General features: G+C 36.2%; 1 protein-coding gene across 1 annotated transcript; it reads right to left on the bottom strand.

The window, feature by feature from the left end:
- Positions 1-860: 860 nt before the first annotated feature.
- Positions 861-12,524, bottom strand: TCAIM (T cell activation inhibitor, mitochondrial; the record flags this gene model as incomplete). The annotated part of the gene is made up of 7 exons (XM_009886806.1): positions 12,412-12,524; positions 8,969-9,104; positions 8,250-8,403; positions 6,793-7,039; positions 5,421-5,543; positions 2,641-2,738; positions 861-952 (listed from the first exon to the last, which is right to left on the bottom strand). Coding segments are annotated over exons 1-7 (879 nt in total), but the record flags the coding sequence as incomplete, so codon positions are not given.
- Between the last annotated feature and the right edge of the window lie 1,439 nt (positions 12,525-13,963).

Raw genomic sequence — 13,963 nt, forward strand, 5'->3', positions numbered from 1 at the left:
AACCGTGGTGGTTTTTTTTTTTTTTTTCTTCGAGTGAAACATATATAGGCAAAAACTCAAACCACCACCAAAGAAAGCTTTGGACTGAGTGCTACATTTTCATATTATTCATTGACTGGAATACAGTAATAGAATATTCTGTTAGTCTAGCTGGGTGAAATTCCCAACTATGACATTTCACCACTTATCTCCTTTACAAATAAATATTTTTTGATAGAACTATCAATAATATTTCAGCAACCAAGATTCAAGAAAACTTCCTTAAGTGACATGCTGATATCACTACGTATTTTGTAGCTTTGCATATAATACCTTATCATTTACAATGTCAGAAAGCTTGTCAACTCTAAACTTTAATTCACATGGTCACTAAAGATAAATTGCTGCAACATCCACATTATCTGCCTAAAAGAGTAAGTGGAGTGACATGGCTGGTTAGCAGCCATTGACTGAAATGATCACTTCACAACTCCCTTGAAGTCCCATTATAAAAAAAAAATCTGAATAAAATTCCTAAATTCTTCGTGGGAATGAGCTCTTTATGGAGAATAAAATATTCTCCCAGTGCTCATTGCATAGACTGGAACACTGCATAACAAATTAGTTTTCTTTATATCTAATCAGGGGTAGGACTGATTTGTAGTGAAAGCAGCAATAAAGAACTGACAAAGACTGTTGTTAGTAACAGTACATTAAAGAATTGCATTCAGAATGCAATGTATACAGTTATGCTAAACATAGTAGCTCTGTGTTTGCTTTAAATTACTCATCAGTTATCTGCACCAATTAATGTTTTGGTTATAGTTGAAAACAGGATGTCACAACAAGAGGCATTATCATTTACTTTGAAGTCTTCTTACTTTGGTCCAGTGATGGTGAACATCCATGGTCCCCAGCATTATGTGGCCTGCTGCACTCATACCTGAACGGTCTGTAAATACCACCGTGCGCCCTAAAAATTGAACAAAGCTCTTTAATAATACGAGTTATTGCAATTATTCCCACAATTATCTAAGGTTGTGCTACTAACACAATGTGCTAACATGTTAACGTGCTAACATGCTAACATGTGCTACTAACATTTCACAAGCAACACATTTCTGCAGCACAAACACACAGGAGTAGGTGTTTCTGTTACTCTCAAAATTTAAAAGAGTGATTCTAGAAAACTCCAGTTCAAGAATTTTTTTTCATACAAACCTTACTTAGCATTTGCCTTCTCCCTGTTTAAACGTGATATATTTTTAGTTAACTGGACTTTTTTCTTACAAAGAATTACTTTTAAAATAAGAGAAAATCGCAGCAGACAGCATATTCAAAGAATCTGTACAAATCATGTATACAGTAGGAAATATATGTTTAAAGTATAGATCAAGAAGGTAAGGGTTGGTCAGAGAACTATTAGCACAGACATTCAATGCTACTCCCACAGAACTCTGCAATATGCAAGCCATGAGAAGCGCCTTTGCATTAGGTGTTTTGTTGTGGTGCTTTTTTTTTTTTTTAGAAAGAATAGAGACAACATAAAAGGATAGTACTAGGCTTATTTTTTGGGAGGCCAAATCGGTTTTGAGTCTGATTGTAGGTATTTTGTTATTTAAAGTGAAGTACACAGATTCTCAATTCTTTAGGGTAAAAGCACAAGTATTTATCAAAATAAGCTTCCACAAAAGTCTTCAGTGGCATGTATTGAGCTGCGAGACAAGGCTTACAGCTTCTGCTCTCAGAAATCAGTTTTCCAAAATCCTTAAAGACCAACACTGACTTTAAGGCATCTGGTCCATCTTTGTACCCCAAGGCAAGATCAACTGCACCTGTATAATTACTGACAGGCATTTGTCCAGTATATTGTTAAAGATCTTCAAAGATGGAGACTGTAACAGGTTTGCAAGACAGACTTCTCTAGTCCTTGAAATCCTTAGTGCGCTTAGGTAAAGAAACTAATTTGAAATCTGACACAATTTAAAACTACTACTTAATGTCCTAACCACTCTGTCGGTTGACAAAGGATGAGGTGAACCCTCAAATGAAAGCCACTCAAAACTGAGCACCTGCAGACAGGCATGAAATGTGGAGTTACAATTATAGCAAACAGCTACTGCCACAGGTCAAAGAGCTGTCCAAGAAGAATGGCAGGTCAGGTTTACAGAATGCTTTAGTTTTTCCTCAGAACATACAGACTTCAATATAGGTATTTTATGAAACATGCACGATAAGAGAAGACACGATTTCAAAGGTGTCCTTATATTGGCTCTTTAGAGAGCTACTAGCATTTTTGTCTTGAATCTACCATAGGTAACAATCTACTGCTACCTCCACCCTTTCAGAGATTCAGCATAGATTTTTTACTTTTCATTGTTAGTACTAAGTCTAGTGCCTTCAAATCACTCAGTTTGCATTTATTAAGAAGTAAAATAGAAGCTGAGTGTAGCAAACACACTATAAGTAAAGGTCACTTTAAAAAATACTCAGTAGCTTAAAATGTAAGTTTTCACCAGCTTTTCAGTAAGCCTGGCAGGTTTTTTTTGCAGTTATCAAAAGCATTCTTGAAAAGCACTAGAGCTCCCTTACCACAGAAGACTCATGCTCGTCTTTGAATCAATACTATATTAGGATATAAGAAACAAGCAACAGAAATACCTTTAACATTCTTTAATACTTCGGGTCTCTGTTGGACTAAGCGACCTAGACTGTGTAGTTGGCTACAGCGGTGAGCAATACCCCAGCTTCTCTGCCACCTAAATAAAAATACAATTGAAAGCATTTAATAGTCAGCATTATTAAAAGAAAACAAACAAAAACTCCTCAAACAAAATAACACTTCAACAGTAATAAAAGCAAAGGCCTACTGAAAAGCTGTGTCATATGCTATTTTAACACATAAAAGCCTAAATAAAATTTCACAATCTCTGTTAAAATGAGAGCCAAAAAAAGGAATAAAACTAGATAAAGCCAGATATAAACAAAATAAAATACGTAATAAATAAATAATAAATAAAATGGAATAAAACCAGATATAGAAAAAGTAAATATCAAACCTGGTAGACAGAACTTGTAAATCTCTCTCCCAAGAGAGTTTGCAAGTAAACAGCAACAGACAACCCAGAATTTGGTTCAGTCACATAGCATGCAGTTTCTGTTCATACACTACATAATGTTTGTCTAGAGGAGCAAATACTGTATAACTGGACATTTTATCTTTTTTCCCCTTTCAGTTCCTTGCCCAAAACATTACTATGATTCCTGCAGTAAGCTGCTATATATACATAATCATATTTTACAGTGGAATAATTTTGTAACTATATTACAAGTTATATGTTAAACCATACAGGAGCCAGGTGTTACTGTGGTGACTTCAATATACATGGTTTGACATCTCTTCCATCACAGACAGATCAAACTATTCATTAAATTTCAAAAAGCATTTAAATTGTAAAGTTGTCCCAGTGATTTGAAAAATTACATTTTTTTACAAACTTCTAGCTGATATAAAATTGGCTCATAATGGGAAATTACAATTCCCTTATTGTACCGGTCTGACCAGGATGGAGTTAATTGTCTTCATAGCACCCCTGTATTTTGGATTTTTTAGTAAAATAGAGTTGATAACACAGCAAACTCTTGGCTATTGTGCAGAGCTGGTACAGTGTCCAGGTGTTCTCTTCCCGCTGCCCCCATCAGTGAGTAGGCTGGGGAGCGCAAGAAGCTGGGATGGGACACAGCCAGGACAGGTGACTCCAATTGACCAAAGGGATATTCCAGACCAGGTAACATCGTGCTCAGCAATAAATGCTCAGGGAAAGGATGAGAAATGGGGGACCTTCGGGGTTACGGCCTTTGCCTTCCTAATTAACTGTTACACAGGCTGAGGCCCTGCTTCCCACAAGTGGCTAAACACCTGCGGGTCGACAGGGAGTAATGAATGCATTCCTCCTTTTGCTTTGCTTGAACGCACAGCTTGGTTTCACTTCACCTATTAAACTTCCACCTTGATCCACGAGTTTTCTTGCTTTTACTTTTCCTATTCTCTTCCTCCCATCCTGCTGGGGGCATATGAGCAAGCAGCTGTGTGGGTGCTCAGCTGCTGGCTGGGGACAACCCACATTGGGAAATCTAACTGGCAAAAAGCCACTCTGGGATGCAGATAATGGGACTATGCCACAGCACTTATGAGGCAATTCAAGCTATTATAATGCAAGTAATTCTAATAACTATTTACTGTTACCTAGCAATATCACTTCGCTTTCAGTAGCACCAGGCAGGAATGTAATAAGGTGACTTACAGATCCTTCAGTATTCCTAATCTTAGGCATGGAAAAAAGCCAAATGCCATTATTTTCCAAACCCCTGAACAGTAGCATTAGGCTGCAGGATCACAAGTAGTAGTTTCCTATTAAGATACTTGCTTGTCAGATTCCTGATGCTGACATTTTCTGAATTACGGTAATACAACTCTTGGAAGGCTAATGACTCTGCAGGGAACACAATTGTTTTGCTGTATTTTAAAAGCATAAACTGGAAGAAAATTAAATATAAGCCATGAATAAACCCAAACCTACGCATGGGTACACAAACTTCCTTAAATAAAAAAAAACACAAACCACCACAGCACAGTTGCAGAGGATTAGAAATTGTGTTCACAAAAACTGGCTTCAGCTTAAAGGAAGCCAGGGTCTTTACCAGGGTGAAAGGAACAAAAGCATGATTTCAGAAGCTCCAGCTCTCTCTTTTGTGAGTAAAAGGAGAATTTAACAGACTAGCCCTTAAAATAATCCCCCAAAGTTTATTTTCCTGTTTTTGAATACCCTCACTGCCATTTTCCCATCCTGAATATCCCACTTCAGAACATCCTCATTCAAAGGGACAAAATTTAAAAAAAGGATCACACATTATTTTCTGAAAAATATCCTGAAGAATCAAGGCCACCAACTGTACTCAGCCCTTTCAAGCAAACAAATAACCTCCTCTGCTGGAGTGTGGGAAACAAGACACTAGAAAGAACAGCATATTTTTACTAAGCCTTCATAGTATGTCAATGTATACCATGTTCAAAGTTGCATTTCACTGCTGATCTAGTCACATTTGCAGATATTCACTTGAATTCAGGAAGAGCAATTTTATCCAGCAAAACACTCAAACTAATGCATAGGCACAGGCCCTACTTCAAGTGCTTACGCGTTTGCCTCAACTGGAGCCTACATTTTTAGTTACAAATACTAGGTCTTTTTGAGCAGGTTGTAACAGGGAACTTTTGTCCCAGTAGATTTTTTCTGGAAAAGTCTTATTCAATGCAGTAACACTTTTACATACATGAAATACAGGTGTTTTGGAATAAGCCTTTAAAGCTCATGGTGTAGTATTACACAACACTTTCTTGCTTTGACTGTCTTAATGCAAGTCCAACTAATCTAATTTATTACCTGATATCTGAGAGCTGGAGTTGATGAGAGAGTTCAAATTTTAAACGTTCTAGTTCTTTTCTAAGTGGCAAACTCTTTTTCAGCTTTTTTACTGCACTTGCTTCATTATCATCTAGCCAGGATCTGAAAGAGAAGGAGGAAAAAAACCCAACAGTAGATCATAGTAGACTATCGAATAAGGAAGGTTGTACTAAAGGGCCAAGTTAGGTAACTCTTACAGAGCTGGGATGAACACAGATTAAATAGGTCAAGGTTTTACAGTTCTTTTGTCAATAATCACAGCCAGGCAAACATGACTCACGGAGCACATCTAAAACTTCCAATAAATAGATCATTCTCTTTCTAGGAAAAAGCTACTCTAAGATTAAGCCTTTGTTCATAGCATAAACTTATTTTTGTACTCTCATTTTTACAAACAAATACTTCTATTCTCCTACTGTATTCTAAGTGAAAAAAAATTCAAGCTCAGAAGCAAAAAGAGAGGCCCAATGCCAAATGGCTAGGTATTAAAACCAGACTGTTAATATGTAACCGTTTGTGGCGTTTCTTGTAAATGTGTAAAAATAAGTAAAAATATTCTCTAGTATGTTAAATCTTAGTTAAGTGTCCTACAGTCGCATATATTATAGTAGTTTTATTTGTGAGGTGTTAGGCAGGATGAGGGCTCTGAAGATACTACCACAGTTCTGCATTGATTTCAAATGCACCTAAGTCTCAATGTTACAAAAAGGTTTTCAAGGCAGAATTTTTCACCCTTCCCCAAAATAAGCACATATAGAATTTATAAACAACCAACCTCTAATACACAAGCAGCTGCATTTGATGCAAGTTCAGTATTTATAATTGCCTCAGTTTAAATATTAAGGTTGGTATGCTGAACAACAAATCAGAAGCACAACACTAAGATATCTGGCAAATTAAAACATTCTAAACTTAGTTTTCATGTATTGTCTCTCCGTCCCCCAACAGAATATGATAATGAAATACTAACAATAAAGTTAATAGCCTTATAGTCTGGTGTTACAGAAGTCCTGTAAGAGATAAGGAGCTATTTGGAGCAAGTGGAACCTGTTTACTTCTAAATTGCCATCAATATTCCACAAAACTGAAAAATTAGATCAAGAAAAACTAGACTGACCAAACATGAATGCTGGGCAAAGAGACAAGAATGGCTCAGCTTAGCAGGCATTACAGTTATCCCAGGAGCTCATTTGAACTCTCTTTAATTATAAAAAGCGTGACAGAATTACATGTTGGACAATAAAGTTTTGTATTGTTCAGAATGTTTATTGATTGCCTTTAAAAAAACCTCAGCATTAGAATAAGACCAATTTAGGTTACAAAGTATCAGTTAAATAAAAGTCTTACGTACATTAAAGTTGTTTCCACTCTCTGGGCTTGTTCTAGTTCCTCCTCAGGATCCTTGAATCCAGTAAATGAATAATAAGTCTTATCCCATTTGATAGGTCTGTTCAGTGTGCTTTTTGCATCCTTGTGGGGCTGAGAGTTCGCATTCAAACTCTGAATATGCTCCGTAGATAAACTGCAGGAGTTGAGAATATCTAATACGGTGCTCAGGAGATCCCTAGTATGTAATGTAAAACTGACTGCTCGAAACCCTATAAAATACAATCCCCACAAAATTAGTATTCTTTAATTAACATTATTTCAAATGCATTCATATTTCTCTCATCTTACAAGAGCCCAAACAAGGCATACATCGTTGGAAAATACTATACTGTTATTTCAATACTCACTGCAAAACTCATGTGCAGTTTAACCTTTAAACTGTTATGTGTCCAAAAATATAAGTAGAGCTGTTTTAACTATTTGAATCATTGGACAAAATGGAAACCTAGCTACAGGTGCAGCATAACCCAAAAAAAGGACGCTTTCACTTTAGTAGTGGCAATTTTGCTCAGCAGCTCTATAAAATTCACATTATTACTGATCATCACTGGATATAGGTTACTGTAGAAGTGCAGTACTACAGCAGCTCTTCACAGACTATGAACTGAAACTTCAGAACAAAACACTAAACTTCCACTGGCTAAAATTAAGTCCCATCACTTACCTATGGGGCCCAACTGTCCCATTAAAAAGTAAGGAAGTGTTAGACTCAAGAGAACACAGCTGACAGATCAACTGTTATTTTAAGTAGACTGGACATAACACTACTATCTTCTTGAAAAACAGTATGATTTTGTCTTCTAGCACTAGGGTCCCTCAAAATTTGCTCAAGTCTTTTGACTAGCAGGATATAGGACACAAAACTCATCTGTTAGATAAGGCATACTGGTACAGAGACAAATACATAGAATAAAATTAATAAAAAACAATATTCCAAACTCGGCAGTATTTTCTGTAGTCTCAAAGCTAAGAGACAGTGTGATAAATTGAAGCTTCAGATATTATACAACTTCTGCTTACAGAGGAAGTTCCCACTGATCCTACAAGCACGCTGACACTGTGTACTACACATTATCTGCAATGAAACAAGGACCCAACTGTTGTTCCAGTTAAACATGACAATGGTATTAAAAGCAGAAAAATTATCATTTACGTCAACGTCTGGTTTTTACTTCCTCATACTTGAGGAAATAACTTGATCATAACTTGATCTCTATGTAATTTCTTAGTCTTTCAATGCTTTTTAAAGCTCAAGACGTTCAATTACTTGGGATGGTCTTAGCTGTCTGATCTAATACATATTATCATGGTTTGACAGGACTTTATTCAGTTGAAAACTCATTATGACTGCACAAGACTAAGTAACGGTCTGACAGAATTTGAATACAGGAAGATACATTCTGCACGATAGAAAAGCACCTGAAGCACTGAAGGATTCTTGAACATTAGAAGAGTTTGGGTCTCTTTCTCTTACATAAAAAGTAAGCTGAGTTGGCTTAAAGGAGCGAAATCCTGGTTTCTGTAGATTCTCCAAGTAGCCATTTAACCTCTTCAGAGAGTTTTCATTTACTTCCTGTTTAAAAAAAAGAAAAAACCCAACATTACAGATGAAGAATTTGGCCTTTTTTATCTAACTCTTTTTAATCTTACATGCAGAATTAGTGTTATGAACCACCAGCTGCTCTTAACAAGTAGTGATATAGTACACATTCTCAGCATAAATGAATAATTCTCTCACATGAATAAATTGTATGATGTACATACTTGTACATTCTTGTACATTCCAAAACATCATTTTTAAGGCTTTCAAACTTAAAGAAAGCCATTGATTCAAATATAATGCACAGCATTTCAAAGTGATAAAGCAAGTAATATGTATTATAAATTAAGACTGGAAGATCTCAGTATTTTCTTTACAACAATTAAACAGAAAATATGACTAATAAATAATGGGTGTTTAAGGGATCTATCCTTGTTAAAAATAAAGAAAGTGCATCTCTTTTGCTCTGGTAACAACCACATTCCATTCTAATGCTACTTTTGTTTCTCTGACAGCAGGAAAACTAGAGAATTTCCATTCTTGATATACATCACATTTAAGTATTTTTTTGTAAAATTTCTTTGTAAAAGATTTTTACCCTCTCTTTGGGATGCTGGCCAAAGAAATCTGGATGCACAGCAAAATAGAATGGTCTGAGAGCATTGATGGCATCAGCTCCTGACAAAGTTCTTGACTGAAGAATGCACTGTAGCAATATCTTCTCCAGACATAACCTAGTAAAGTAATAAAATTTTTATGTATGATGGAACCAATCAAGTGATAAACTGATATATATTACATTAGAATGTGACAGAATGGAGTAAACATTCACAGTTGCAAGTATAATAATTTAAAACTGGTATTAGAAGTCCGAGTTCTGGATTCTTCCCCTTGGGACTCACAAAGCTGTATTTATACAGAGCAAATCCAACAGGTTTGAGAGATGGTGGATGCTAACGGCTGATTAAAGACACATAAATAAGTACAATAACTTTTGCCTCTACTTTCTCAAAGCAGGCTCAAATAAAAATTCCCCAGTCAAGTAGTTCAAATGAAGACGACTGGCTTTAGTGGTATTTTTTGTAGGTATTGCTGAACCTGCTCTTAAAAGCCAACCCTTACATACTTTTGAACCTACAAGTTAAAAAAACCCGAAACCCAGTATTTTTCAAGCAGCGCCAAAATAATATTAAATTTTACCCAGGAATAATAATCACAATTCAATCAACAAGTTCTGCATTAGTTTCTGAGGTCCACATACTTGTGTCCATTAAAGAAAATAAGTTAATCTACTTTCCCAAACATACCCTTTTATAGAAGACATCAAATAAAAAGACAGTACTTTTTTGCCCTTTGATCTTCACTGAAATTGAAGAAAACAAGGACTAAAAGAAATTTCAGTGGTAGGAAGAGAAGATTGTTTCACCTAAGATCAGAAGGAAAAGTTAAGTTGAAGAAGTTTTAGGAAGTTCAGAAAGTACAAAAGATTGAATACCTCCAATTATGCATAAATCAAACAACAGTTCTGCAACGTGCACACTTGTGTAACGGAAGACTGAAATGGAAGGAAAAACAAGTTCTGAATTAAAGACCACCAAAAGCTCCTGCCATAGCTCAAAGCTGACGCTCAAGTTTGCAAACTAATTACCAAGAGACAGTATATATAAAAGCAGCAAGAAAATGTAAATTGGTAAATATTTAATAATAGATTTCTCCTTCAGGCTAACAAATTCAACCACTTTCTCCGTGATTAACGTTCGCTTTAGTTTGCAACTCAGAAGGGTAGAGATTCTGCTCTGTTAAGCAATACAACACTGTTTCACTCCTCACAGTATCATTGCAACTGCAAGCCCCAAATAGGAAAATATATGGCAGATCGGAGGCAAAGCTGCTTCCAATTCACATAAAACTAGTAACTTTATTAATAATAGTAAGCAAGACCGTTTTACAAAGAGCTATTTGTTCAGCATCTTAGACCAAGTAATCATCTTGGACACAGAAACACGTGAGACTATTTCCTGACTGCTTTCATTAAGTAAAAAAAAAACAAAAAAACAACCAAGCAACCCCAAACCCCCACATTTGTGTTTAGACAATAAACAGTATTTTTCATTTTGTCAAATGGTAGTGTAAATGACAACAGTTGAGTTGTCAAGCAGATGCAGTGACCCTTGCTTTACTTTTTTTCTGTCAACCTTTTCAGCTCTTCAATTAGAAACATGAAAGCAGTTAAAACTAATGTTTTCTGCCTAAGAGGCCAGCAAATATTTAATTAGTAGGTCTTAAAAGTCAGCTTGATGAAAACAGGAGAAGTTTTTCTAGAAAAGTGGGATGGAAAACTTGTAATGTAAGATGACTGATGAAATTTCAAACCATTATGACTAAAAGCAACTTTCATGCGCGTGGATTAAATGGAAGACTAAAAAAAAAGATAAAACATATTACTGGCAAATACTTTACCTCCTTGCTGGCTGCATCTTAGAAAGACTCTAAGATTAGTCATCACTATAGGCCATAATCCTACTCAAAACAGCAGGAGATGGTGAAGCACCACAGCAATATCATGCTTTTATGGAGAGCAAAAGCTCTCAACGACAAGAACATGCCAGAGTTGCTCAGTGATGCAAGAAAAAACCCTCTACCTGACCTGGCAAGAAAGGAAGCAACGCACACTGGATAAAAGTCCACTTGGTCATATGCTTTACCATTTTGGATCTGGAAACACCCCAAAATAATTGTCTCGCTGAGAAAAAAAATATAGCTGAAGTTTTCTTTTTTTTTTTTGGTAGCAAGTCGACACAAAGTGGTAAAAAGGAAAAAAATTCTTTCCAACAAAGGGGAAAAAAAAAGTAAATTAACCAGCTACCTATCTGATAGCAGTTTAGTCTAAGAGCCACACAAGAAACCAACATCCTCCTAGACCCAGCCACTAGGAGGAAGTAAGGAGCTCAGTTTTGTCTTCACCTTATTCGTACACCATTTCCTACATCCACTCTTGAGCTACACGCCATGCTGCTTCCAGTGGTTAGGGGAACAAAAAGTCCCAACATACTTGAAAACTATTAAACATACTTCCATGTTTATTAATCATAAACTTTCATCTGGTATTCTACCAGAAAAATGGCCAAGCATAGTTAACTTTAGTTCCCTTGTTTTGTATCTAAACAACACTGTCATGCTAGTAGGAAGGCTCAGGATTCCAGCCAAAAGTCTATTTTGAACTTGCTTAAAAGAGAAACGCTCAAAGGCCAAAATTAGTCTGCGTGACAGAAGGAAGAATTCATTCACTGAAGGTGAAAGACAGAACTCTGAGGCATCCTTCAAGTGAAATGACATAATAAATGAATTAAAATGAATTCAGAGAAAGAAAATGCAAGAAAGATGCTTATGGCTTCGCTCACAAGGAACAAGGATTGTTCCAAGAGCTTCATTCAGATCTGAAGAGCAGAGAAAGGCTTCGTGATAAAATCAAGGTCATAACCACTTCGAGGACAGCCGTCTCCACTTCATGAAAGATATGAAACACAATCTCTACAAGAACACATTATGCAATCGTACTCTAGGACTGATTTAATTTATTGATGAAATAATTCCCTTCAGCTTTCTTTTTACTTTTTCTTCACATGTCTCTGAAGTTTAACTTTTTGGTTTACAGCATTGGCACTGAAAAGCTTTGTTAAATTAAGCTCATTATTACAGATATGTTCACTTATTTTGAAACACTGAGCTTTAATAACTCAATAATGCAGAATATATTGATTATCACATTCAGATTTAGACAACCACTTTCTTGTCATTAAGCTATTTTAAAACCCTTGTTTTACTGAGAGCCTTTTTAATGTCTCACTCGAGGACAGGCATATAGCTTTTGGGGATTTTCAACTGTGGATGCTCTGTTGAAAGCTTCAAGCTGTGAAGATGAAAAAACCAAAGACATAAGCATTAAACAGAAACACCAAACCAGTTTTACATATATGCAAGTCATAAGCAAACACTTAAATATATATGCCAAAGGTAAATCAGGTCAGCAACATGCCATACCTTCTCACGGCTCTCAAGCAGCAAAACATTTCAGCAACTCAGTGGTCAAGCCAACTTTCAGCCATCCACTAACTCACTTAAAAAAAGAAAAAAATTCCTGTTTAGTAACGGACTTGAGTATTTCCTCCTGTTACCATTAATTATCAGTGCTTGCTCTGAATCCTAGGTGATAACTTTGAAAGTCACAATAGTAACATAAAATTGAGAAATCACACATAAAACCTAAAGTTTTGCGTAAGAATATTTTCAGTTTCCTCTACTAATAATGAGTCTTACAAATATCAAGAGTTGTTACCAGATTTTGATTTGAAGATGAATATTTGAAGATGTTCCAGTTAGGGGAAAAAAGAAAACCCCAAAAACTACTTATTGAAAATGTTTTGTGCCCTTCCTGATGTTCAGGTTTTGTCTTAAAGTACAGAAACAAAAAATTAGAACCTTTCTTTAAGCACTGACACCTACTATCTCATGGAATTCCACATACATTTTTACTCTGCTAGATCCAAAACTTTCAAACAAATGATAATACTTTAAAATTGATATGCCAACTATTTTATGAGAGTGCAGTATAAAACCAAAGGGAAAGACACTGTAATACAACAATGCCTGGAAATCTTTATCAAAAGTTTGCTGAAAATGAAAAAGTTTGCTGAAAAAAAATGAATCAGCAATTTTTACCAGTAACTTCTGCACCATGCAACTGTCATTGGGAGTTTTCCAAGAGGAGATAAACCGCTTAGCGTGTCAGAGTGCAAACATATACCTAATTATTAGGGATTATGAGGGAAGCTCCCTATTGTCAATGATTTCTCATATGCTTTCACGCACTTTTTTAAAAAGACACACTTTTCTTTGCACTTTTCAAAATAACATATTCCCACTAAATATGCTGCTTTAAAGCACCTGGGATGAGCAGTTATCAGAGAAATACCATCCCTCTTCCAACACAGCATGATAGTTCCCATGACTAATTAGTAAAGCGCTTTAAGTTTTAGAAGTGCATCTTACTAATGCTTAACTAAGAATATAAATTGTTTACCAAATATGTTACTAGAGGCGGATAGGGTCAGGAAAAAATATGCTGAGCTAAAATATCCCCAAAATACTTTGCAATTTTTGTCTTCTGATGTTCAACTAGGTGGGCAACACAATAATAATTTCGGTTTTAGTGTCCCTAACAACGGTCCTAACCATAAACTAACTTAAACACGTTAACAGGCTCTCTGGTAATAAACCAGTTTTCTCTCTGTCATTTTAGCTTCAGGGATTTGGAGAGAGGATGGAAAAAACCCACGAATCTCACTAATCTGTGGTGACACTTTACATAACCAGACAAAAGCACCATTGTTCCTTGTTTTTAAATGCTTAGTTATAAAACCTCCTGGTTTTGAGCAAGGTTCACCCGCACCCCACCTCAGAGAGACGCCTGCCAAGGCGCAACAAAGGCGTTAATTACACGGCCGTCATTTGGCGAAAGCCTTGTGGCAGCCCGGCGCTGCCCGCCGCCGCCGCGCCGCTCGGGCCCGGGGGTCGGTCACCTGCGGCCCGGCCC

Source organism: Charadrius vociferus, unplaced genomic scaffold (genome assembly GCF_000708025.1).
Source record: "Charadrius vociferus isolate BGI_N301 unplaced genomic scaffold, ASM70802v2 scaffold106, whole genome shotgun sequence".
Taxonomy (NCBI): Eukaryota; Metazoa; Chordata; class Aves; order Charadriiformes; family Charadriidae; genus Charadrius; species Charadrius vociferus.